Source organism: Sciurus vulgaris (genome assembly GCF_902686455.1).
Source record: "Sciurus vulgaris genome assembly, chromosome: 3".
Lineage (NCBI taxonomy): Eukaryota > Metazoa > Chordata > Mammalia > Rodentia > Sciuridae > Sciurus > Sciurus vulgaris.
The window spans coordinates 109,239,766-109,267,739 of NC_136463.1; the positions used below are offsets into that span (position 1 = coordinate 109,239,766).

General features: G+C 33.0%; 1 protein-coding gene across 3 annotated transcripts in view; it reads left to right on the forward strand.

Moving 5' to 3' along the window:
- GALNT13 (polypeptide N-acetylgalactosaminyltransferase 13) overlaps window positions 1-27,974 on the forward strand; it is a 563,464-nt gene that overhangs the window by 322,368 nt on the left and 213,122 nt on the right. For all 3 annotated transcript variants that reach the window (XM_079134478.1, XM_079134477.1, XM_079134476.1), the window contains one exon: window positions 8,477-8,594. In XM_079134478.1, the coding sequence (XP_078990604.1) occupies window positions 8,477-8,594 (118 nt within the window). The remainder of the gene's footprint in view (window positions 1-8,476; window positions 8,595-27,974) is intronic.

Sequence of the window (27,974 nt, forward strand, 5' to 3'; positions counted from 1 at the left end):
CTTACGGATCTCATTCATGGAAGTAAAGATCTCTACAGAAATCAAACATTATTACTCATTTTTCATTAACTGAAACAAAATATGAATCACCCAACTCTCTATATTTTAACCAGAATTCTTGTGGTTTTATTGACATGAGAACTGATAAAACTCTCAGTATTTTATTTGCCCCAGTAACTGTACATCATTTCATTTTCTAAAATACTGAAGAAGCAAGAGCAACACAACAGGAGTGGAGAAACCTCAGTCTCTGCTGAAGTTTCTAGATTTTTATGGTGAAAGGTTAATTAATTCACTGGCTCAGTTGTAACAGCCTGCAGGTAATTTTCATCAGCATTGCTGTGATGTGAACTTTCTTTGTACTTGTAATCTATTACTTGAAGATGTGATCATTTTTCTCACATTTGTACAAATAGATAAATCATTCTAGGCGTTGAAGACAATTTTTTTCCCACTTGATTAACAGAATTCTGAATAGCTAAAGTGATTAAAATGAGATTGAAATTTTAGTTTTTTAGTGAAACGCTTCATTTAAAATGTCATTTATGACAGAACTTTGTAGTCACCAAACTTGGCTGGTCATCATTTAGAATACAATCATGTATCTGTAAACAGTACCAACTTGAACTAGTGGCTTACACTCAGTAATACTACATTTAGTGTATAGCTAATAATGGTTATACTTACTATTTTATTGTTAATCTCTAGTCCTTGGTATTTTCTTTCTCATAATAAATGGAGTATATGAAATAGAGATTTTGGATTATGAGTATGGAATAGTAGTATATGAGTCCTGAATATTTAGTCTTTAATCAGTAAAGACCCTAGACATGTTAGAAAACTGTATGAGTTTTTAGGAATATCTCAATTATGCGTGCAACGATAGAGTAATCAAACTATTAAGCCAGAGGTCATAACCAGGAGCTTATGTGCCAAGTATGCTTGGTAGTTGTGTTTTATTTGGACTACAAAGTGTTTTGTCTTTTCAAAAATTAGCAACAGTTTTAGATGAGAAGTCTTAAGTAACATCTGGGTTTCCAGCTATTGAGCAGTTAAAGAATCTTATCACAATAGCCCCATATTCCTACTTGGCACTGTCAGGTAGAGCTGAATGGAAAACGCCCATGTGAAAGGGACTAGCTTAGCCTAGTCCCTTCTAACTCCTATAAGTTTGTCTCAGACTCTGAGCCTGAAGGTCAGTTGCTATTTGTCAGCATTCCCGTACTTGGAGAACTATTTCTCAGTATCTATATGTAAAGCAAAGTTGAGAGAAATACATTTACTCAAACCAGTTGACTTTACATGATTAACTTTGTTTGGCTATAACCTTTTGAATGTGCAACTCTCAACCTGAGGAACAGTTGAGTTTGAAATTTATCAAGAACATTAGCTCTGAAAGAATATGCATATAGGTTGCCTAATGGAATACAATGAGTAGCAAAATGACTTGATAATGCAGATAATCCTCCCAATCATTTAGTAAATCTGGGGACATGGTATACATTTTTATAACACAAAAATTGAGATGATTTGTTTTAAGCTATTGACATGAGCCTGATTCCATAGGCGAACCCCCATACGCACACACACTGGTAGGCACAGTGCTAGGTTTTGCACATACAAACATGGATAAAGAGATCTCTGCTCTAATGTTGCTCATGCTCTGGCATTGGTCATATGTATGCTGGCTGAGAGAGAGATGCCTGAATATACGGACTGAGGGTCTGCACAGGAGTTAACTATGTGTACTCCTAGAGTGGTGAATAGTTCTGGAAAGGAGCCCAACTTAAATCTTATCGATTGCATTAGTCTTTTAATTATGCCCTGTAAGTGACCCTCAATAGTTTTAAAGATATTCATTTTCACTTTAAGTTCTGGATGATTAAAATAGATTTCTTTATTAGAACCCTACTGGTTTTTTTTTTTTTTTTTTTTTTTATCTATTAAACTATTTCACTCTCCACATCTTACCTTATGGACTCTCATATTTTGTCATTATTAAAATTCTTAATATGATTGCTTTTGTTCTTACTTGGAGTACTATGTTAAGTGTATGCAAAAGTAAAACAAAGGAGTTTTAGATTTTTTTTATTAATCCTTAGCTATCCTAATGAATCAAAACTAGATATAATTATTAGATTTTATTTCTGAAAAAATTTACTTACTTTTACATCCCTTTTTATCAACATTAGTTTCAACTCATGTATCTATTTTTCTCTTATTTAGAATTAAGAATTTCTTAAAATATCAAATAAATTACATAACATGATTGGTAGTGTCTTAGATTACAACTCTTGTATCTTCATATCCTTAAAGCTCAGGGTGTTCACACACACTGTTTTCTATATCCTTCTAGTGTAGTAATCACAGAAGAAGTGTTGCATTTGTGGGGGATGGTCGAGATTTTTGCAGGCTCCTCCATTTGAGAAATTGATCCACTCTTTTAAACATAAAATGGGAATTATTCTCCATGCCTTGTTTAACTAATGAGGTTCTGTAAAATATTAAATGAGCAATATATTTGGTGGTAATTAGATGTTAAATTTATTCCTAATAATGGAACACATGTGCATTGCAAAATAAATGTGACAAGAATCTAAAAGTATAACACCAATTAGCCACCTCTTTTAGCATTTTTCTTTATTTCCTTCCAGAGTGTGGTTCTCCAGATGTATTTCCTTGCAATTTATAACTTGACATTGATGATATTTATCAGTACTTCCCAAAACTATTAAGAACTTTTTTCTCCAAAAATAAAAAACATAATGTCTGCTAATATCTCACTTACTTATTTAGATCTCCCCTACTATTTTGTAGCCATTTAAGGTTTATTTAAACCTTATTATTATTATTATCGTTATTTATTTATTTATTACCAATTATTTCTTTTTATTTACACGTTTTTATATGATGTGGCCTCTTTAGAATTATGTAATTTAATAATGTAAAATTTATTTATGTAATATTTGTTTAATAACATAAAACATAGTTTCTTGGTAAACCTCCTGCTGATGTTGTAATTCTGCCCTCCTCCAAAATAAACAATGCAGACACTGACTTCAACTTATAATTTCTCTAGTTAGTATTATCAATGATAAACATTTTATTCTATAATTTCTTATGTAAAGATAAAGTTTCTCATGCTTAATAGTAACTAACAGTTGCTCCTTAATTTAAACCTATTAGATTTTCTTCTTTAGGCTCTTCTCAATCTAATTATTTTTATATTTGAGAAAACAAATAGATATTAGCAAAACCTTTAAGATACTTTTAAACAAATTAAGAGATATTAAAACACCCACACAGGTAGGATCGACATCGTGAATAGAACAAATGCTTTAAAAGAAAATAATTCAAATTGGGATGTTCAACTATTTGACATTCTTGAATCCTCATGTTAAAATCTAATATATGTTGTTTTCGGGAGAGATAAAAATTTTCACCTCTGATAGAATTTTTGAATCTATATTCTTTACAGAAAGAGTATATTTATATTGTTTCCTCTTGGTTTTTTAGCAGACAGCTGAAATGAGGAGATAGCAGGGATCCCATAGAAAGTGTTCAAGATTATGAATTAAATATCACATGTGTATACCGAATGATGATATAATATTAGTCAACACATTTTAATGCGTCTGATTTTATCTTTATAATTATTTATTTTAAACCTTCGTTGGCAAGAAATAAAAATAGAAGGAGCACCAACTACTGCTCATCCTTTTGGAAGCTTGGGGTTGTATCAGGTTATGAAAATTATGAAAAGCTACTTAGATAAAAGGTAAAAGTAACTACTTCTTTATTAGAAAGAAGGTCTTTAAGCACAAGTTAAGATAGTTAATTCCCACACTTGTTAGTAAATGGGTTTTTTGACCCCAAAAGAAGTCATTTGCCTATGCTAAATAGAACTTTACATGTTTTCTCATCCTTTGCAAATAGTGTGGACCTCGTTTGTGTTTCATAGACTCTAAGGATTTGAGCAAGCTTCAGTGCTCAGGGTCTAAGCCAGCATAAGCCCTTAAAGTAAGTTTCCTCTTTACAGAAAGCTGCATCCTTATCCCCAACTGTATGCTCAAATGATTGTTACAATGTACAATATACGAACAAAATTTTCACTTTTCATCTATAAAATTCTTTAATACATTCACATTTGACGTTCACAGCTCTGGTAGAAGAGGGTTTGTGCCTTTGCTTCCTTTCTTTCTTCTGTGTTCTCTGTACTGAATGTAGTGGATAGGACAAGCCAGGAAGGGAAACTCGCAGCATTTTATTTTCATTTGGTTTCTACATCTGGAAAATACTTAGCGAAATGAAACCATTGTATTTTATAATATAAAAATTCAAAAATATGTGAAAACTTAAGTTCTTCAAGACTCACACTTGTATAAATAATAAAATACTCATCTTTATCCATTATCTTAATTGTAATTAATATTTGAGACATTACTAAAATAGACCTAAATACCAATAGCCTATAAATTATTTGATCATTACAAATAATGGTCTAAAGGATTGGGGGGTTTTTTGGAGGCAATATGTAATGAGTAATTATTAAAGCAAAATTAAAACCCAGGGAAGTGAGAATTCAGATAAGGAGCTAACCTCATAAAGGTGACAGTGAAAGGCATGTCACAAATGATCTCATTCAGGTAAACAGCAGAGAAAGAGTAACATGCCAAGAGAGACTCTTGAGACACCCTTCTAAGGACCCCATTTTGGACAAGAGAAAATAATTAATTAAGTGCATATATCCACAAACATATTTTAATGGTATATTTTACTTGTGATATATTTATACTAAAACAGGCCAAAGTCTTATAGCTAGAGTGGGAGGAAAAGGAGGGGATATCAGTAAAAATCACAAAATGAACAGTCAAGTCAGTAGAAGGAATAACCTCTATAGAACAATGCAATTGGAGCCTGAGATGATAGAATTTAAATAGGGAAGGCTCATGAATTGTATTAAATACTTTCAGAGGAAGAAGTTAAGGAAAGGCTACTGAAATTCAGAATCAAACAGGGACATTCCAGAAAGAAGTTATTGCAGAGGTGGGAGCAGGATCTAACTTCTAGTAAGAAGGTCAAAAGGAGTTGAGGGAGTAGGTAGAAATATCTTTTTGATAAGGTTACCAGTGGAGGGAATAGAAATGTATGTCCCTGGTTTGAATGAGCTGTGAAATGGAATGAAGATGTATTTTGATTTAGGAAGACAATATAATTGAGCATGTTTGTAAGCTCAAGGGGACAATCTAGAAATCAAGGGCATAAAACAACCTAATAGTGAACAAGTGACTGACAGAGTGTGCAGTAGAGAGCCAGGTGAGGAGCAGAAGTGTGACTGTTAGCCCACAGTAGAGGAGAGGAGGTATTATTTCCTGTGACACAAGAAGAAAGAGGAGGTCACAAGGAAGACACATAAACATTGATCTAGATCTTGAGGGAGTTGAGATTTTATGCATCTCCTTAATTCACTTTATGCATCTCCTTAATTCCAGGGTTTTTAAATGAATTAAAAATTTTTGGAAAACATTCATTTAAAAATTAGACATGTATAAATAAATATGGATAAAAAAGATGATTAGTGGTTTGTGAATTAAACAGAGAATCAATAACACGGACTTGCAGTACAATTGGTTGGCTTCATCTCATTACTTTCCAAGGGATACTCTGGGTCTTAGTAACAGAAGTGGATGAAGTAAAGGGTAAGTTTATCCAGGGACATAGAATTACAAAAAGGGAATTGGGTCAGACAATACAAGAACAGAGAACCAAGGGTACTAAGCTTGTTTTTCATTGATATGGTAGAAACTTGGAGAGGGGATGGGAGGAAGGAAGAAGAAATTCCCTAAGGGGGTTATTAACATGAGAATATGAATTAAGTATGGAACCATAAATAACAATGGGTGATGGAAAATGACTTTGATGGAAATGGGAGAGGTTAATGAACAGGAAGTTGTGTTCGGAGACCAATCTGAGAATCAATATTGTAGATACAAAGTAGTTCTGAAATTATTTTGAAACACAAACAGTATGTATATGGGAAGCCAAAATTAAGTGAAAGACACTCGAGGCTTTTTTTTTTTTTTGAATGACTAACATCAATAACAACAGCAAAAATAAATAATCAAATTTTATTAATTCTTTATTATGTGCCGGACACTGAGCTAAGTACTTTACTTCTGTTCATTCAATTCATCTTCACCTACTTTGTAGTAGACAGTGTTCACAGTCATTGGGTTGATTATCCCCACCCCTCCCATACTGGCTGAATGATTGGTTGGTGGTTTCAATATTGTGTGGACACAAACTTGAAAAGCAAATAACCTCAGATAATTCAACTACATTCAAAGTTTGTCTTTTTCTAGAGACTGAGGTACACATAGGCAGATATAAGTAGTTCATTTGAGACACTACAGAGCAGTCTACTGAGAACAGAAGTGTAGTAGGACAATGGCCATGGCTAAAAGTAGTATATATTCTAAACCACAATCTATTAACTGTGTGTAAGAGCAAATTGATATTTCAAACACACACACACACACACACACACACACACACACAGACACACACAATTGCCTTTCTAAGATCATCTGTCTTCAGAAAATACAGGATTGTTTTGCAGAACTGTTCTTTTTTAAAAAAAATTTTACTCTTCAAATGAAAGTGAAAACTATTTGAGTATTTCTTATGGCCAAATTTGGTTTATTTTTAGCCATTTTTATTATAGACGTCTCATGTACTTAGAGGAATGATAACAGTAAGATGAAATTCAACACATGCTTTTACCTTTAAATGTGTTAGTATTTTATCTATAAGCAGATACATAGATATGCTTTCTGAACTAATCATTAAAAATGCATCATTTAACATTCTTAAGCATTTGATTGCATTATGATAGGATAATTGCAGCAATTTTTGTTCCTAATTTTATTAAATAGACTCTCCAGCACTGTAATACCTTATGTAGTTATTGCTATAGAGTTCCAAAACCCCAATCAGGTGAGGTCATTGCTACTTCATAATTACCATCTGTTTAGCTTTGTTAGTATTTCTCATTATCACTCCGAAGGTCATTGATACCGTTCATGATAGGAACCCAGCAAGACCAGAAGTAATAAAACAGCTCTGAGACTATGCAAGGCTCTGCCTCTCCAACTGATGGACAGTTAATTACCTGAGTATAAAATAGTGAGAGCACAGGGAGAAATAGAGAATTTGCAATATGGTTGATGTCCTAGTATAATATTATTTGGTGGTTTTTCAATGAACTAAACTGTTTAATTAGAAGATGTGAGCATAGCCTGTAGCAGAGGAGCATACAATTTCAAGAAAAGTGAAATGGTTCTTGAACACTCTCACAGACTATGTACATGAGCATTACAAATCTCAGTTACTAGATCAGTGTTTCTCTTCTTAGATAGTACATTAGAATTGCCTGGGAGCTCTACACACTGTCATTTGGTCCTTACACAGGTCAACTAAATCTGAATCCATGGAGGGTGGTAAATGAGCATGGGTGTCATTTTTGAGGTTGAAAACCACAATATTACAACTAACATTCAAAAATAATGATTGCCAGTCTGGTTCTATTTGTGAACAACTAGAGTTTTCTTTGTTAATTGTTATTTCATACTGCTTATATAGAAAGACTTCTGTAGGTCACATATGAGCCATTGTCCTTAATTAGTCTTTTTAAACTTAATTAGTCCTTTAAAATCTTAAATTCTGATTTCTTGTGTCCTATACAGAAAATTTGAATATGAAAAAAGGCTTTTATTTCTAAGAAAAAGTTTTGGAATTTGTGATAATGTCCTAAAACACTGAATGGCATATGTGTTTTGTGTTTATCCATAGGTCAGATGATTAAGTCTACTCTTTGAATTAGTTAAAGAGAAAAACTTAAGAAGTTGTAAAGTGTTTATGTTTAAAAATATTTTTGTAACTATAATTATACACTTATTTCGTATAAACATTTTATAGCATTTAATGCTGTTCATATTTAATTAGGTTACAAATATTCTCATAGAAAAAGCATGTCCTTAGTTTCCTAGGTTTTATATTAAAATGATTTATAATTATATGACCAAAGATCACAACTGATAGTTTGAGGGTTAGTTCATCTCTTTAAAGATCGTGCAAGCAAAGTGACCTCTCCTCACTTTGGCTTTCAGAAGGAATGTAGAAGACCCAGTTTTAAGGGGTCAGTGTTCCTTCCTTATAGCTATTTGATCACTTATAATTCAAACATAGACTCATCTACATTGAGTTTTACAGAAAAATGTGAAATAAAATGTAATTTTTAAACCATAAAACCTCTTGCAACTTGGCTTTGTGTTTCTAGTTTGAAATTATGGAGTACTAGTTTTTATATTTAAAATGTCAAAAATATTTGCTACAGTTTCATTAAACACCACACATTGTTTTCAAAAGATATTCTTTTGTTTTTGTTTTGTTTTTGTTTTTGTTTTTTTTCAACTAGGACCCCTACTATGGCTGGTGGCCTATTTTCTATTGACAGAAACTACTTTGAAGAGATAGGAACTTACGATGCAGGAATGGATATCTGGGGTGGAGAGAATCTTGAAATGTCTTTTAGGGTAATTGCATTTTACTTTATTTTTTTAACTCTGAACATAGTATGCTGTAGCATGCACATATCAGATCTAGTAATTTACTGTCAAATTTTCTTTTGCTAAGTGATACAATTTATTGATCAATTGGTCGTTTTAATTGCTTATGTAGAAAGCCTTGTTAGAGTCCTGTTGCATGAAATATTTGCTGTTAAATTGGGATTTAAATGTATTTTTTAAGTTTTCAAAAGTAAGTTTTTTACTTGCAGTAAAAGGAAAATAGGGTTTTCAATTGCTATATTTTTTAAATGAAGTGTTTCTTTGTGAAATCATTTCATGTTTTTGAACTGAAGCTTAAAAATGTTCACACAATTGGAATTTGCAAGTGCTGCTTGAATTTATTCTCAAATAGCTCTAAGACTGACCCATAGTCAAAGAATTCTAGAAAATTCTGCAAGTAACATGACAATTTTGACAATTGTAGATATTACTATTTGATAAATCAGTTTGAAAAATGAAAATTTGTTTAATGAATAACCTTCCCATTAAATAATTATTTAGGATTAAGTTGTTTTGTAAATATGATATTAGGAAGTAAATAATTTTAAGATATAATTATATTCAAAATTTTAAAATATTGACACACAGAGGTGCTTTTATGTTAAGAAATAAGGGCTATCATATTTTTTCCTTCAAAGCATGTAAAGCATTATTTTTAAATTATTGGTTTAAAAATACCACTTTTTCCTTCCAAGAATTGAATATGAAATATTTGAAATACTATTATTCTGCCAAAATTCTTGTATAACAAGATTATTAGAGTATAGGTGCATTAATCAGTGAAGCTCAATATTTATGCCTTTAAAATTCTAATTCAAAAACTATTATTTTACTAACAATATAAATATGTTGTGTGAGAAAATGTTAACATTTGAGAATAAAAATCCCAATTTTTTTAATGCAGAATTTGGTGGATTTTTGATGAATGAATTATTTTAGAAGCACCAGAATGACCTTGTTATACTATGCATGTCTGTTAACCTTCCTTGTAGACAGATGTCTGAGACAACCATTATTAAAATTTTCTTATTGCCATATTTGCTTATATACTTATAATCTGATGTAACTTGCAAAACAAACCTTACAACCAGACTTAGAACTATCAAGTTGCTATAAGGTCTATGATACATCTTTGCAGAAATTTCAAGGAACTTGGGAAAACCAAACTTGTTACTTGGTGTAGTTCCCAAAGTGAAGGAAATAGGAGATGATGGAAAAGAAAGAATGGAAGGAAAAATAAAGGAACTAAGGAAGGACAGGAAGAAGAAAAAAATGAAGCATAGAAACTCCTTAAAAACAATTTGCTTTTACCCTTACGTGCAATAATGAGAGTATTTACTCAATCATTAATTAATACATTGGGTATTATGCTGGGATTACATAAGAAAAAAAATTGACATAGCAACATTGCTATTACCTGTGATACTACTGGTTAGTATTTCTTATTCTTCCTTGAAATTTATTTTCCTCTTTTGTCCCTTTCTGTTAAACTTGATTCCTTACCAATGAACTAGCCTTCATTTTGACACATAGCTTATGGATTAGATGGATACTCTCATCTAGCTGAAAGAAGTTGTACTAAGAAATTTAATGCACTAACATATTAAAGAAAGAGATACTGGTCAGAAAATGTAACAGAGGTGTAAACATATAAAAAGGACTAAAAATACAGCTATCAGGGAGACAGAAAGAATGCAGCTAGTGGCCATATGAATGATCAGAATTTTAGAAAATGGATTTTGCGTGCGTGTGTGTGTGTGTGTGCGCGCGCACATGTGTAAATTGTTGCTTGGGGATATTAAGAAATAATGTACTCATGAGTGACAGTTTTTCAAAACAGAAAACTAGGAAAGGGAAGAGCAATAGGAAGTATTAAATGTGGGAAGATAGCTAGGGATTAAAACACTAGATAGAACTGAGCAATGAATAGCCACATAAAATAATTGATCATACAATAGACTAACCAAATTGTGAACTACCATGAAAAGTGCCATCTATCTTTAAATAATAACCTTGTTATCAGCAAACATATCACCAATATGCATTGTCACCAAAAGCCCTTGAATTTCATAAATAATAGTGGGAGAGAGAGTGTTTCCAAGCATGTCCATTTTAAAATAAATTTACTGCCACTGTTGAATCATTTAAGGTAATTTTTAAAAAGGAGTTCAAAGTCAACAAGGGACCCAGGCCTACCTCAAAGCCATGGAGTATAGACTGAGGTCCCAAGCATGGACTAGGAGTCAGACCTGGGTTCAAGAACCAACTCTGTCACTTACTGATAAGCTAGAGTAAGGTAGTGTGGCTCTGAAGTTTTAGTTTGTACATCTCTAGAACGGTAAAGACATAACACTTCCTCATATGTTTTAGGGCAAGATCGACTGAGATTATGCACGTAGTGCCGAGTGCCCTTCTTAATACCTGTAAAGTGTGTCATTACTGGCATCTCATATAGTAATAGTTCTGATCTATGCGACTTCGGGCAAACCACAGAATTTCTGAAATCACTTATTAACAATCTTGCCCTTAATAATCCGATCTCAATCATGGATAATGAAATGAGAGAATGCACACAAATCCTTGAGGTCCAGAGTATACAACACACATGTAAATTACTAAGTGTCATTCAACATGTAATGCAAGCAACCCCTTGCCCAGAAAAGAAATTATTTTAAATAACTCTTTCTATACTGCCACAATAACCTTTGGGATAATGACTGACATCCAATGATCAAGGGTGGAAAATATTTTCTACACTCATTAATCAGTTTAAATAAAACAACATTGATTTAAAAAATAAAAATAAAAACATTATCTAGACATTGAAACCTGGAATAACAGACACCAGATTTAACTCTTCCCTACAACACACCTAAATCAATTTTTTACATGAACAAATATATACGAAACAACACTTGCAAGCCATTTAACAACAGGTCATGAAGACCAGTGGTCCTGAGACCAGTGGAAAGAAACTAGAAATGCCTAGAAATTGCCATGGTTTACTGCCTTGAAAAAGTTTCTAATCATCAATGGCAGTAAGGGAAACTTAGACAGAATCTGCGGGACACCATTAATTGAAGAGATGAAGCTGAGGGTCTGGGGAGATCAGAGCAGCTAGAATTTGCTGAACATTACACTGGAGAGAAGAAAGGTGAATGGACAGGGAACTCAGGAAACATGCAGAAGTGCCCATTTGAGTATTCAGGTGCCTGCTGACAAGCAGGTACAATTGAAGAAATTATTCAAGTTTTAGGAAAGAACCATCAAAAAGGATTAACAATCTTATTGCCCAGTGATCTTCTCAGATAATCAACAGTAAATATTTGTTCCACACAGTTAGATTTGTGGAGCACAGAGGTAGTATAAATACTGGGAAACTACATAACCCAGTAACAGTTAACTCATGTATCAAAGAAGTCGTAAGAGAAATTTGTAATACTTTTAATTGAATGAAAAGGAGAAAATAACACATAAAATTTGTAGTGCCACTAAAGCTATATTTAGTATTGATTTATAGTACTAAATATCTATATAGAAAAGAAAACAAGAGCCAGGCATGGGGCACACCTGTAATCCCAGTGACTTGGGAGGTTGAGGCAGGACGATGGTGAGTTCAAAACCAGCTTCAGCAAAAGTTAGGCATTAAGCAACTCATTAAGACCCTGTCTCTAAATAAATTACAAAATACTGCTGTGGATGTGGCTCAGTGGTCGAGTGCCTCTGATTTCAATCCCCAGTCTTCCTCCCCACACCCACCCCCCGAAAAAGAAAACAAGATCTAATATCAGTGACCTCAGCTTCCACCTTAAGAAACTAAAAGAAACAAGGGTAATTCCAAAGGATGCAAGAGAAAGGAAATAAATATCTAAGCAGAAATAATGGACTATGAAATAGCAACACTTTTGAGAAAGGCAATGAAACCAAAATCTGTTTCTTTGATCAATAAAAATAAGATCAATAAAGTAGTTAAATTTCTAACCAAATAACCTTGACAACTTGATAAAATAGGCAACTTCCATAAAAGTCATAAACTACCAGAATTCATAGGAAGAAATAAATCAACTAGTCCTTCATCTACCAAACTAATGAAACTTGTGGTGAATTGAAATAAAGTGGTGACATGCCCCTGGGTTCAATACCCAATCCCAAAAAACTCAAAACAAAACAAAAAAGAACTAGTCATGGAGGAAACACTATAATAAGATGATTTTATTGGTGAATTGTACCAAACATTTTAAAGAGAAATAAGTGCATTTCTTTCTAGAAAATTTCAAATGTGATGATACTGCCCAACTCCCCTTATGAAGTCAGCATTTTTAAGATATGTATGAAAAATTAACATAAGCATTGTAAGAAAAGAAAACTAATTATAGCCTTTGTGAATATCAATGTAAAATTTCTAAATGAAACTTAAACATCAAGACTCTATATGAAAAATAATACTTCTAAGTGAGATTCATTGCAAGATTCAATGGATAAATAATACTTCTGAGATTCAATGCAAGATTGATTTAGCATTTAAAAATCAGTCAATATAATTTACCATGTTAACAAACTGAAAAAAACTAATTGATCATCTGAATAAACTCAAGAAATGTATTTGACAAAACTCAGTGTGATAAGAACAATGAATTAAAGTTATGCACATTGGGAAGAAAACGGTAAGATTGTCATTTCAGATGACAAGATCATCTGAAAAATCCCATGGGGAATCTGCCAAAATACTGTTAAAATAAAAAATGAATTACCTACTAAGGTTATAGACTATAAGAACAATGTCAAAAAGTAACTTGTATTTCTACATACTAGCAATAAACAACATTAAACTGAAGTTTAACACATATATTATAGCACAAAATATGCACTAGTGATGAATTTGACAATAGATGTGTGGGACCTCTATGATGAAAACTATATTATTGAAATTAAAGACCTAAATAAATGCACAAATACAATATTTTTATCAGTTGATAAACACAACATGATGTTGAGATGTTAATTCTCCCTCATATCAATATAGCTTCAATGCAAAACTAAGCAAAATGCCAGGGGAATGTTTTCCTTGGTAGAAATGGACAAGCTGATTCTAGAATCCTTATAGTAATGCGAGGGATGTGGAATAGCCCCTCCCCCAAAAAATGTTCAATAAAGAAAACAGCAATTAACAAAATGTGATTTCAAAATTAATTTATTATAAAGTTATAGTAGTCAAGGTTGGGTGGTATTAGTATAAAGACAATTAAATAAAATTGAAAATCCAGAAATAAACCCTCACATTTATTGACAACTGATTCTTCAACCATTATGTAAAACTGTTCATGAGGAAAAAACTCATTTCAATAAACAGTGTTAAAACAACTAAATATATATGTAGGGAAATAAAACAATTTCAAATCATACTTCGCATGATAAAATGTTAATTCAAATGTAAAACTTAAAATCTAAAAGAACACACAGAAGAAAAACTTTTGCGATTAATAGTTAAAGGAATATTTATTTGATACCAAAAGTATGAACCGTAAAAGAATAAATTGATAAGTTGAACTTCATCAAAATTAAAAACTTTTGCTCTTCCATTTCCATACAATTGTTACGAACATTAAAAAGACAAGTATCTGAAAAAGAAAATATTAGCAAATAATGTATCTGTATCCAGAAAAAAAGGAAAAAAAATTCAAAACTCATAAAAAGAAAATATTCAACCCAATAAAAAATGGCCAAAAAATTTGAACAGGCCCTTTACCAATGAAGGTATACAAATGGCAATAAGAACATGATAAAATCCCTAACATTATTAGTAATAGGGGAAATGAGCCATGAGAAAGAGTCAGATTACATTTTCTGGCCCCATTGGTGATGCAAATTAAGTTTAAGAACTGTACCTGCAACACTGGCAGGAATGTAAATCAGGACACTAAACTCTAGGAAACAGTTGTACTATTTCTTAACTCCTGAGCATTCAGCCAGGGGAGAGGAAAACATATGTCCATATGAAGAGTTGTACTCTGATGTTCACAGCAACACTATTCATGTTAGGCAAAAACCAGAAACAGTCCAAGTGGCCTTCTACGGGTCAATAAATGGACTATGGTTTGTGCATACATGGAATACTACTCAAAAAAAAAAAAAAAATACACTACCTATTGATATACCCTAAAAATCCAATGAATCTCAAAAGAATTATGCTGAATAAAATAACCAGGCAAAATGATTACATACAGTATGAGCTCAGTTATGTGAAATTTTACTATGAGCAAGCTAATTTATTTGACAAAGCAGATAACTTGTTTAGGAACAGAGACTGGGATGGGAGAACAGGGCAAGAGTAAGGGATTGCCAAAGGGTACATGGAAATTTTTGGAATAGTCTATGAATTCATTATCTTGATTGTCATAAAGGTCTCCTAAGTTTCACACTATTTATTAAACTAAGCAATTTAAATATATGCATTCATTTTGTGCTAAGTATAATTCATCAAAACTGCTAAAGCAATTAAAACACACACAGAAGCAACTTTCAAAGAGAAACAAATGAAAGGGAAATGTAGTTTAAGGTATCTAGTCAATAGTATACCTGTATACATACATTTATAGAGATTATCAGTGTAACAGCCCAGTTATTTTTAAATAACCCTGTTGGTATAATTTTAACAATCTACCTGTTAGGGAAACTGAATTGATTAAATAAAATTACACTTATTTTAGTTTTTTACCAATGTATATGACTATATGGTATTATTATTTTTTTTATCACTGTCCCAATATAAGTTCTTTTGTCAGTAACTAATGTTTTAATTAGAAGGATGGAAATTACTTTAAATGTCCCTATTTTCCTTAACAATTGCAATAAAAGCATCGATATATTTATTTGAAGAATGTAGCCAAAGAAAATATCTTTTCCTGTGAAATCTACTTATTTCCAAATTGTACCAGCAATGAAGTTGAAAATAAATGAGAGCTGATGTAATAAATACAGAAAAGATGAAAGGCAAATATTCCCATAGGAAAGAACAATCTGGTAAACTATGCAAATAAGTTTGTCGACCTTTTGAGGATTGTAAAATTCAGATTTTCAATAGCATTAAAAAAAGTATAGACTTCTCTAGAAATGTCCAAAAATTGAAAATTTGAAGACTGAACATGTCAGTCATAGTAATTTGTTAGGCAGAAATCAAATTAGACCAGTCTAGCTGAATTACTGCTGTTATAACGCTTTGCTTTGTAAATTTAATTCATACAGATCTGAAGAATATGGATTATCTGTCAATGTATAAAACTTGACTACTTTGGTTTTACATGACCAGTCACAGAAGTCAGACTACAACAAAAGTATTTTCTTTAGTTGAACTGAATCTAAATAAGTATATGTATGATTCACAGTTTTGGTGGATAATGTGATTTTGGGAAACTTCACTTTAAATTTGATAAATTATGCTCCTAATGTTAATATGGAGATTTATTTGTCTCTTTTTCAAGAGATTAAGCGATCACAAACTGAGATTAAGCATTGTATAGTCTTTATAAATAATATAGACCAGTATTAATCAATTCAGCAAACAACTCTGTGGTCACCTATTTGCAGGCTAAATCTCAACCACTTTGTAATACATTGAAATTTTAACTTCTGTGCTTATAAGTAGATTATCTGATTTCCACTCTATCTTGAACCATTGCTTAAAATTATCTCTATTCAAAGAGGGGCTTGTTTAATTTAGATCATAACATAAAATGCCTTTGGGTAACAGAGAACCCAATGTTATCAAACACTGTAATATCTATTACATTTTTCTAAAACGTTGGGTGAATAGGTGCTAAGGATTAAATTTACTTGCTTCTAATATGATTCTATTCATACAAAGCCAATATATTAGAATTTTGTTTTGAATATTAAATACTATGAATGTTTGACTTCATATATTCCCTTAGGAAAATAAAAATGAAACGGTCCCGAACATGGGAATATCTTGCCTATGATCCCAGCTAACAGGAGGCTGAGGCAAAAGGATCCTAAGTTCAAACCCAGCCTCAGCAACTTAGTGAGACCCTAAGCAATTCAGTGAGACCCTGTCTCAAAAATAAAAAAAAAATTTAAAAAAATTAAAAGGGCTGGGAATGTGACTCAATGGTTAAAGTGCTCTTAGGTACAATGCCTGATACAAAAGAAAAAAAGAAAAGAAAAGAAAAGAAAAAGTGATTAAAATGCCTCTAGGTTCAATCCCTGATACAAAAAAAGAAAAGGAAGAAAAAAAAATATCAAATGGACAACATGTAATTTAGACATTCATCAAACTTTAGAAGAACATTAACAGACATTAGCAGAACTTGTATTGTCAAAATTATAATGGTCTAAGTCTTGATAATTCTGAAAATTATCTTTTCATTAAAATATTTTGTTTCACAATCAGAATATTCTATTAAATATTTTATTCTATTCAATAGTTTTCATATTTCAACTTGCAAATATATGTAGAAACACACATATTTTTACCAATATAAGACATTTTTTAGGAGATTTAGACGCACTAAAACTTTGTGCACTAATCTCTGGTGCTCTTTTTATTCACTTAATTATTTCTTAAAATAATTGCTTGAGAAAATAGGTTTTGGGTGGTCAGTACCACTCACAATTTAATTTTAGAGCAAAATTGCTTATTTACACCTCCATTTACTAGTTTCTAAAACTTTCCAAAAAATTAAGGGTTTGAAAACTTACATGAAGATAATTCAAAAATAAAACAGCTGAGAATAAAGATAAAGTTTCATCACAAAGGCAAGAGAAATAAAGAGGAAAATGGTGTGAGCTAGTAACCTTGAGCAGTAGGTACTAATTTCATGAATGATTACTGAGGTAATCAAAAGAAAAAAAAATTGCCCTGAACCTTGTTTTCAGAAGTAAGGAACTGGATTTTAGAAGACATTGCCCATGTTTTGGCAAACATCCAGTAATGTCCTTAAAATGGATCACTGTTTTCTGGGATGTTTTAAGACAACCCAATTTCATTGCTTTTCAGCAATTTGATCTCTCAGAGGATTATATCTTAAAGAAGATAGAATATCATTTCAGCTTATTTTCTTAAATATGGGTTTTTTTTTTAAATCCAGTCTAGTCAAACTGTTGGCTAATTCACATTTGAATAATCTTAATTTTTTAAAATAAAAACTCATATCTGTGGCCAGATACAAAAACTATATTAACTTTTTTTTTTTTTTTTCCTGCCCAACCCACCACATTTCTAATTAGGCTTTGTTCACAGAGTTGCCTCTGAGTAATTACTCAGATACAATTTTGAAAAGAGTAAAATGTAATCAAGATATAAATTGTCTAGTTATTTTAGTTTTTCTATATGTTTTCTGTTAATCCCATAATCAACAGTTACTGTCCACAGTACAGCCACTCTGCCAGCTTCTAGCAGCTTTCTTGGAATGAAATACACAAATTAGAAATTCTACAAAAGTAAAATGCAACCTTAGTTAAGTAATGGTGTGCAGATGTAGAAGACGGTAGAACAAAGCCTAATTAGTGTGAGGGGAAGATTAGGTGATATTTGCACTGAGTGTTAAAGAACTAGTAATAGCTACTTAGAAATTATTAAGAAAGGCATTTTAGACACAGATGACTACATATATGAGGGAACTAAATATGCATGGAAACTCTCTTTTACTAAATAACATTCACTGCTTCTTTTTTATGACCTCACAAAATATTATGCTTATTCCCTGAAGATTAAGAGCATATATGTGTGTGTGTGTGTGTGTGTGTGTGTGTGTGTGTGTATGTCAGGCTGAAAATTAAAAAAAAAAAAGAACTTAATGTCCAATCAATTCTGTCTACTACCTATCTATAGTGTATGCATCTATCTATACCTGTCTAAATATATATGTGTCTGAGGCTGAATGTGAAAACTCAATATTCATGAAGACTCCCAGTACATGTTTCTAGAGATAGTTATTGTAATGAATATGACAGTAATATGTAAATTAAAAAATTAGAGCATTAAGGGTCTCTTACAAATGAGTGCTGGTTGATACTCGCTGAGGTGATACATTCTGAAGGAGTTAACTCTAGGATAGTACAGAGAATTGTGGAATTATGAAGTCCTAAAAAATAGAGTGGAATTAAATGCATACAAAAGGAATAACTGAGATGGTAATGATATAAAAATAACAAAAAATAACAAAGTATCAAATATATATTTTTCATTCCATTAATATGTAATACAGGGGCTGGGTAGATAGCTCAGTTGGTAAAGTGCTTGCCTTGCAAGCACAAGGCCCTGGGTTCAATCCCCAATACAGAAAAAAAAAAAAAAAAAAATATATATATATATATATATATACACAAGAATGTCATTTTATAGGTTTTAATTAGATACATGCATTGGGGATAAATTTCATAGGAAGATCAGTCTAATTGAGAGACTTGTTCTGTCTTCTTGGATCAAACCATTGAATGAAAATAGAACTACATGAAAGAGAAATGAGCTATTAATTTCTTTTTTATTATTTATTTATTTTTTAATTTTGACAGACTGCATTTTGATTCTCTGTACCCCATTTGTGGAACAGCTTTGAAAATGTTGGTCTTTATCAAATGCAAAGATATTTCAAAAACATTAAGCAGAATGTCCCTGTATATAGCAATAAACCCAGTTTTTGGGTGCATGTGTTTCAACACAGTAAGAAACCAAGCCAGACTTGGTGGCACATGACTGTAATCCCAGTTACTCAAGAACTGAGGTAATATTATAACAAATTCAAGGACAGCCTCTGTAGTTTAGTAAGACCCTGTCTCAAAGTAAAATTTTAAAAAGTATCTGGGTGATTAAATCTCAGTGGTAGAGCACCCCTGGGTTCAATACTCCATATCACAAATACAATTACAATTTATGAGAAAAATATCTAAAATGTCACCGTCTGGAAGCACATTTCCATTTTGTAGCTTTCTGACTCTTCTCTGCTCATGTGCAGAGATACCACACATTTTTTCTTTTTTTTTTTTTTTCCACTATCACAGTATTTATTTTACTGTGTTTAATTTGTAAGGGTATGTATTTGTAACAACCTCTAGACTTTAAACTCCATGAAGTGAGGAGTCATATATTTTCTAAAAAATACATCATATCTTCCCTGAGAATAACAACACTTCTCCATTTTGTACAGTGTAAATAAAACCTCTTTCAGTGAAAACACCTCTTCCCCAAAAGGTTTACAGTAGAAATTTAAAGAGTTGATCTTTGCAGCATCATAAGAACATTCCTCAAGACTGAAAATGTGTTAACTTACTATTATAATTCTGAAGTATTTTGTTTTGTTGTTGTTGTTTGATTCAATCTGTTATTTTTCCCTTCCCCCCCCCCCCTCCCACCCCTTTTCCCTCTATACAGTCCTTCCTTCCTCCATTCTTACCACCCTCCTTATCCCTAACCCTAAACCTAACCCTAACACTAACCCCTCCTACCCTCTATTATATGTCCTCATCTGTTTATCAGCGAGATCATTCATCCTTTGGCATTTTGAGAATGGCTTATCTCACTTAGCATGATATTCTCCAATTTCATTCATTTGCCTGCAAATCACATAATTTTATCATTCTTCATGGTGGAGTAATATTCCATTGTATATATATATGCCATAATTTTATCATTCTTCATGGCAGAGTAATAGTCCATTGTACATATATGCCACATTTTCTTTATCCATTCATCAACTGAAGGGCATCTAGGTTGGTTCCACAATCTGGCTATGGTGAATTGAACAGCTATGAACACTGATGTGGCTGTATCTCTGTAGTATGCTGATTTTAAGTCCTTTGGGTATAGGCCAAGGAGTAGGATAGCTGGGTCAAATGTTGGTTCCATTCCAAGCTTTCTGAGGAATCTCCATACTGCTTTCCAGAGTGGCTGCACTAATTTGCAACCCCACCAGCAATGTATGAGTGTACTTTTCCCCCACATCCTTGCCAACACCTATTGTTGCTTGTGTTCTTGATAATCGCCATTCTAATTGGGGTGAGATGAAATCTTAGGGTAGTTTTGATTTGCATTTCTCTTATTACTAGAGATGTTGAACATTTTTTCATATATCTGTTGATTGCTTGTACATCTTCTTCTGTGAAGTGTCTGTTCATTTCCTTAGCCCATTTGTTGATTGGATTATTTGTATTCTTGGTGTAGAGTTTTTTGAGGTCTTTGTAGATTCTGGAAATTAGCGCTCTATCTGAAGTATGAGTGGCAAAGATATTCTCCCACTCTGTAGGCTCTCTCTTCACATTACTGATAGTTTCCTTTGCTGAGAGAAAGCTTTTCAGTTTGAATCTATCCCAGTTGTTGATTCTTGCTTTTATTTCTTGTGCTATGGGAGTCCTGTTAAGGAAGTCTGATCCTAAGCCAACAAGTTGAAGGTTTGGACCTACTTTTTCATCTATAAAATGCAGGGCCTGTGGTCTGATTCCGATGTCCTTGATCCATTTTGAGTTGAGTTTTGTGCAGGGTGAGAGATAGGGGTTTAATTTCATTCTGTTACATATGGTTTTCGAGTTTTCCCAGCACCGTATGTTGAAGGGGCTATCTTTTCTCCATTGCATATTTTTGGAACCTTTGTCTAGTATGAGAAAATTGTGTTTATTTGGGTTTGTGTCCGTGTCCTCTATTCTGTACCATTGATCTACCTTTCTATTTTGGTACCAATACCATGCCGCTTTTGTTACTATTGCTTTGTAATGGAGTTGAAGATCTGGTATTGCGATACCCCCTGCTTCGCTCTTTCTACTGAGGATTGCTTTAGCTATTCTGAGTTTTTTATTCTTCCAGATGAATTTCATAATCGCTTGCTCTATTTCTGTAAGGTACGTCATTGGGATTTTAATTGGAATTGCATTGAATCTGTATAGCACTTTAGGAAGTATGGCCATTTTGACAATATTAATTCTGCCTATCCAAGAACATGGGAGATCTTTCCATCTTCTAAGGTTTTCTTTAATTTCTCTCTTTAGTGTTCTGTAGTTCTCATTGTAGAGGTCTTTCACCTCTTTTGTGAGATTGATTCTCAAGTATTTTATTTTTTTCAAGGCTATTGTGAATGTGGTAGTTTTCCTAATTTCCTTTTCTGAAGATTCATCACTTATGTATAAAAATGCATTGGATTTATGAGCATTGATCTTGTAACCTGCTACTATACTGAATTCACTTATGAGTTCTAAGAGTTTTCTGATGGAATTTCCAGGTTCCCCTAAATATATAATCATGTCATCAGCGAACAGGGATAGTTTGAGTTCTTCTTTTCCAATTCGTATCCCTTTAATTTCTTCGGTTTGTCTAATTGCTCTGGCTAGAGTCTCAAGAACGATGTTGAATAGAAGAGGTGAAAGAGGGCATCCCTGCCTTGTTTCAGTTTTTAGGGGGAATGCTTTCACCATTTAGAATGGTATTCGCCATGGGTTTAGCGCAGATGGCCTTTACAATGTAAAGGAATGTTCCCACTACCCCAATTTTTTCTAGTGTTTTGAGCATGAAGGGATGCTGTATTTTATCGAATGCTTTTTCTGCATCTATTGAAATAATCATGTGATTCTTAACTTTAAGTCTGTTGATATGGTGAATGACATTTATTGATTTCCTGATGTTGAACCAACCTTGCATCCCTGGGATAAAACCCACTTGATCGTGGTGCACTATCTTTTTAATATATTTTTGTATGTGTTTTGTTAAAATTTTGTTGAGAATTTTTGTGTCAATGTTCATTAAGGATATTGGTCTGAAATTTTCTTTCCTCGATGTGTCTCTGTCTGGTTTAGGTATCCGGTGATATTGACTTCATAGAATGAGTTTGGGAGGGTTCCCTCCTCTTCTATTTCATGGAATTCTTTAAGGAGTATTAGAATGAACTCTTCTTTAAAGGTTTTGTAGAACTCAACTGAGAACCCATCTCGTCCTGTACTTTTCTTTGTTGGTAGGCTTTTGATGACCTCTTCTATTTCATTGCTTGAAATTGATTTATTTAAGTTGTGTATGTCCTCCTCGTTCAGTTTAGGTAATTCACATGTCTCTAGAAACTTGTTGATGTCTTCGAGGTTTTCTGTTTTGTTGGAGTATAGATTTTCAAAATAGCTTCTAATTATGTTTTGTATTTCACTCGTGTCTGTTGTGATATTTCCTTGTTCATTCCGAATTTTAGTAATTTGAGTTTTCTCCCTCTTTCTCTTTGTTAGTGTGGCTAAGGGTTTATCAATTTTGTTTATTTTTTTCAAAGAAGCAACTATTTATTTTGTTAATTTTTCCGATTGTTTCTTTTGTTTCAATTTCGTTGATTTCAGTTCTGATTTTAACTATTTCCTGTCTTCAACTACTTTAGGTGTTGGTCTGCTCTTCTTTTTCTGGGTCTTTGAACTGTAGTGTTAAGTTGTTTATTTGTTTATTTCTACTTCTTTTGTTGAATGCACCCCATGAAATATATCTTCCTCTAATTACTGCTTTCATAGTGTCCCAGAGATTTTGATATGATGTCTTTGTTCTCCTTTACTTCTAAGAATTTTTTTATTTCCCTCCTGATGTCTTCTGTTATCCATTCATCATATAATAGTGTAGTATTTAATCTCTAGGTATTGGAGAAGTTTCTGTTTTTTATTCTGTCATTTATTTCTAATTTCAATCCATTATGATCTGATAGAGTACAAGGTAGTATCTCTTTCTTCTTGTATTTGCTAACAGTAGCTTTGTGGCATAAAACATGGTCTATTTTAGAGAAGGGTCCATGTGCTGCTGAGAAGAAAGTGTATTCGTTCTTTGTTGGGTGGTATATTCTATATAAGTCGGTTAAGTATAAATTGTGGATTGTGTTATTAAGATCTATGGTTTCTTTATTCAATTTTTGTTTGGAAGATCTATCCAGCGGTGTGAGAGGTGTGTTAAAATCGCCTAGTATTATTGTGTTGTGTTCTATTTGATTTCTGGAATTGAGAAGGATTTGTTTAACGTACATGGATGAGCCAATGTTTGGGGCATAGATATTTATGATTGTTATGTCTTGCTGATTTATGCTTCCCTTAAGCAGTATGTAATGTCCTTCTTTATCCCTTCTGACTAGTTTTGGCTTGAAGTCCACATTATCTGAAATGAGGATGGATACTCCAGCTTTTTTGCTGTGTCCGTGTGTATGGTATGTTTATTTGGCTATTCCTTTAGGCTAGTTCCTCCCGTTGCTGATATGCTTCACTGTTTGTCATCTCTTCCTCATGGAATATTTTGCTGAGAATGTTCTGTAATGCCGGCTTTCTTTTTGTAAATTCTTTTAGCTTTCGTTTATCATGGAAGGGTCTTATCTCATCGTCAAATCTGAAAGTAAGTTTTGCTGGGTATAAGATTCTTGGTTGGCATCCATTTTCTTTCAGGGCTTGGTGAATGTTGTTCCAGGCCCTTCTAGCTTTTAGGGTCTGGATTGAAAACTCTGCTGATATTCTCATTGGTTTCCCCCTGAATGTAATTTGATTCTTTTGTCTCGCGGCCTTAAAAATTCTGTCTTTATTTTGTATGTTAGGTATTTTCTCAATAATGTGCCTTGGTGTGGGTCTGTTGTAATTTTGTATATTTGGAGTCCTATAAGCCTCTTGTACTTGGTTTTCCATTTCATTCTTCCGATTTGGGAAATTTTCTGATATTATTTCATTGAATAGATTGTTCATTCCTTTGGTTTGTTTCTCTAAGCCTTCCTCAATCCCAATAATTCTTAAATTCAGCCTTTTCATGATATCCCATAATTCTTGTAGATTCTGTTCATGATTTCTTACCATCTTCTCTGTTTTGTCAACTTTGTTTTCAAGATTAAATATTTTGTCTTCAATATCTGATGTTCTGTCTTCCAGGTGTTCTGTCCTATTGGTTATGTTTTCTATGGAGTTTTTAACTTGGTTTATTTTTTTTTCATTTCTAGGATTTCTGTTTTTTTTTTTTTTTCAGTATCTCTAACTCTTTATTGAAATGATCTCTTGCTTCCCGTATTTGCTCTTTTAACTGTTCATTGGTACGATCATTTAATGCCTGCATTTGCTCTTTCATCTCATCCTTCAATGCCTGCATTTGCTCTTTCATCTCCTTGTTGGCTTCCCTAATTGTTTTAATTATGTACATTCTGAACTCCCTTTCTGACATTCCTTCTGCTGTGCTGTCATTGGGTTTTATTGATATAGTATCTAGGTTTGTTTGGGACATTTTCTTCCCTTGTTTTCTCATATTGGTCAGATGTCAGTGGGACTCTGTGATATTGCAGATTTCCTCTATTGGCTTATAGTGTCCCTGTAGATTTCCAGTGTATCACCTCCCAGCCTTCAGTAGCCTGAAGTCTTGGGGTAACTTGATAATGCAGTGCTTCCAAGGAAAGCTGCCCCAAGCCCGCTAGTGGTTCCAGGGCTTGGAGATGGCTCTGTATGGAAAGGCTCTCACTGGGGGGCCTGCTCGGAGAAGCTAGCCGTGTGGGAGGAGCCCACTGCTGGAGTACCCAGGGCTGCCTCGAGAAGACTCTAACTGCCCTGTCCTAGTCTAATCAGCCGCCCGAATCCAGGCCTGCCATGCGGGCCGAGCTTCATCAGGTGGGGGAGACTCACCTCGTGGTTCTATTTTAGTCCGAGTCTCTCAATGCCTCCCCTTCTTGAATCCTGGGTTCTGGAAGGACTGGAGATGAAGTCACCCTTTAGTCTGCCATCTTGGATTGCCCCGTCACATTTTTTATTAAAAGTCATTATGATCCTTCTGATCCTAAATAGCAAGAAACTAAATTTATCCATTTGAATTTTTTTCATTAAAAAGAGCTTTTGAGGAATGTTAATATGCACAGAATTATAACATAGTAAAGTTTGACATATTTCTTTATGACCAAATTTTACTAGAGCGTCACATTAAGTGTTCTTAATCAAACAAAATGAAATTGAAAATTAAGGCAGTTTTCCTGCTGATTTACCTTTGAAGTACCCCTGAAATATTGTGATAATGAAATGTTAAGTTTCTTTTTGTATCTAAATATGTGTTGCCTTTACTTAACTGTGAACTATTTGTATTACAAATTAAGGTTCCATTTTTTCTTAGGTGGAATGGGAAAGTTAAAGTAGTGACTATCGCATGAAAAATATTTTTAGCTTTGAAATTTGAAGAATCATTTATATATATTGGGTTTGGTTAATGAGATAAACCTGCCATTAAATTTGCAAATGAAATTTTCAAGTAATTATAATTCATGGAATTTGCTCATTAATGGAAAGACAGTTTTCAGTGTTTGTGCATGCAGATATATAGAAGACAGACTTGGTGCCTGGTCTCATGAATCTTATGCTAGAGAATTTAGAAGCTAGTTAATTTAAGTAAGGTGCAGTAACAGAAGTGGAAGTGAGGGGTAGAGAACTGTATAACCTAGAATTTTCAGAGATGAACTACAAGGGGACATTTTTAAAAATTTTTTTTATTAAAATATTTTTTATTTATACTGACACATTTCGATTCATTGTACACAAATGGGGTACAACTTTTCATTTCTATGGTTGTACACGATGCATATTCACGCCATTCATGTAATCATACATATATATAGGGTAATACTGTTTCATTCTACTGTTTTTCCATCCCCACCTCCTCCCACCCCTTTTACCTCTTCACCATGCAAAGTTCCTTCATTGTTCTCTTCCCCCACCACCTAAGGGGACATTTATGCTGAGACCAAAATGACAGGGAGAATCCAGCTGTGCTAGAATTTGCAGAGGGAGTATGCAAGATAGAGCAAACTGTAAATGCAGAAGGTTTTCTGCAGCAATGAGATGGCGTGAATTCTCCCATTTCACATCTACAGAGTCACAAATAGCCTAAAGACTGGGAGTGAGAGTGGTTAAAATATAACTCATACTCTTAGCATATTTTGGTAAATCAATTCAATAGTTAATGTGTACCTAGAAATTACCAAGCACTGTGCTAGGTACCAGATATGTAGAAATGAGAGACAGGCCAGACCATGTTCTCTAAGCATTTGTCTTGAGCAGGTCTGATATTTCCATAGTACTTTAAAAATTCCAGCTTCCTTCAAATGTGGAAAGATGTTTTTTCTTCATTAACATTTTTTTTATCTTGAATGCACATTATAACATTTGCGTTATACTTCAGATCACCTCTGAAGTAAAAGCCAGGTACCCACCTCCCTCATTCTACCTCTCAATTATATTGTCAGTTATCTACCTAAGTCTGCACTAGACATTGAGAGTCATATATACAACTTGTGGCTCTTGATTTCAGTGTGGAGGTATGTAATATCAATTGCACGTGTATAGTGCATTAAGTTCAAAGGAAGTATAGACTACTATGACCAAGGACAATGAGTGAAGGAATTACAAAATAAAAATTCAAGGATCTAGACTTCTAGTTGACAAAAACAAAGTAAGGGCTAAAAATATGCAGTCTTTTAGTTTATAGTCTATACTTCTGTATTCCTTCCTTATGATTTGACAGTACCTAAGTGTATAGTAGAACATTGGATCCCAAACATTTTGTTTTCCCTCTTGAAAATTACATGAATGAAATATCACAAAAGCATTACATGGGCACTTTGAAGGGCTATCATTTACATGAATTAATGCATAAGGTAACCATTAAAATACAAGAAATTGAACAATTTTATATACACATGTATGATCCATTAAAGATTTCTAGGACAAAGTTCCAAAAATGTGTTGTTTCCATATATGTGCATTCAGTTAGGAAACCTACTGCACTTTGCTAGCCAACATTAATGCATTCAAATTTGAATACACGTGCTTTCATTAAAGAGCCAAATTTAAATCTCTATGGTAACTACTGCAATAAATGTGCAACATCTTAAGCTATGATTATACTGTCACACTTAGTGATGTCTATCTTAGGTACTTGGCTACCAATCGCTTCATGTTGTTCTAGTCAATCTGAAATGTAGTTTAAAAAGGAAACTAATTATGAGATTTATTTAAATAAGGCTGAACGATTTCAGCAATAACAGATTGTAGATACAAGGAATGACTCTTAGAGGGTGTGAGAAAATGTTGAGAGGAGACTTTGATCCAACTGTCCTAAAATTGAATGCTAAGTACCAGTGAAACTGAGTAATTATCATTGAAAAGCTACTTTTTTAAAATTTATAATAATTTTTTGTTACCATTAAAAATTGTTAATTGTTTTTACAACATCTAAAATTGGTGAATTAAAAATTCTAAAACTGTTTTATTAATTCTCAAACAACAAATATGCTAAAATTAAGATAAAAATTTGGGGGTAGAATTATTTTTCCTTCTCTATTAGTACTGTGATCTGCCTGCATACTAAAAAATGTTTCTGCATGCTCTATA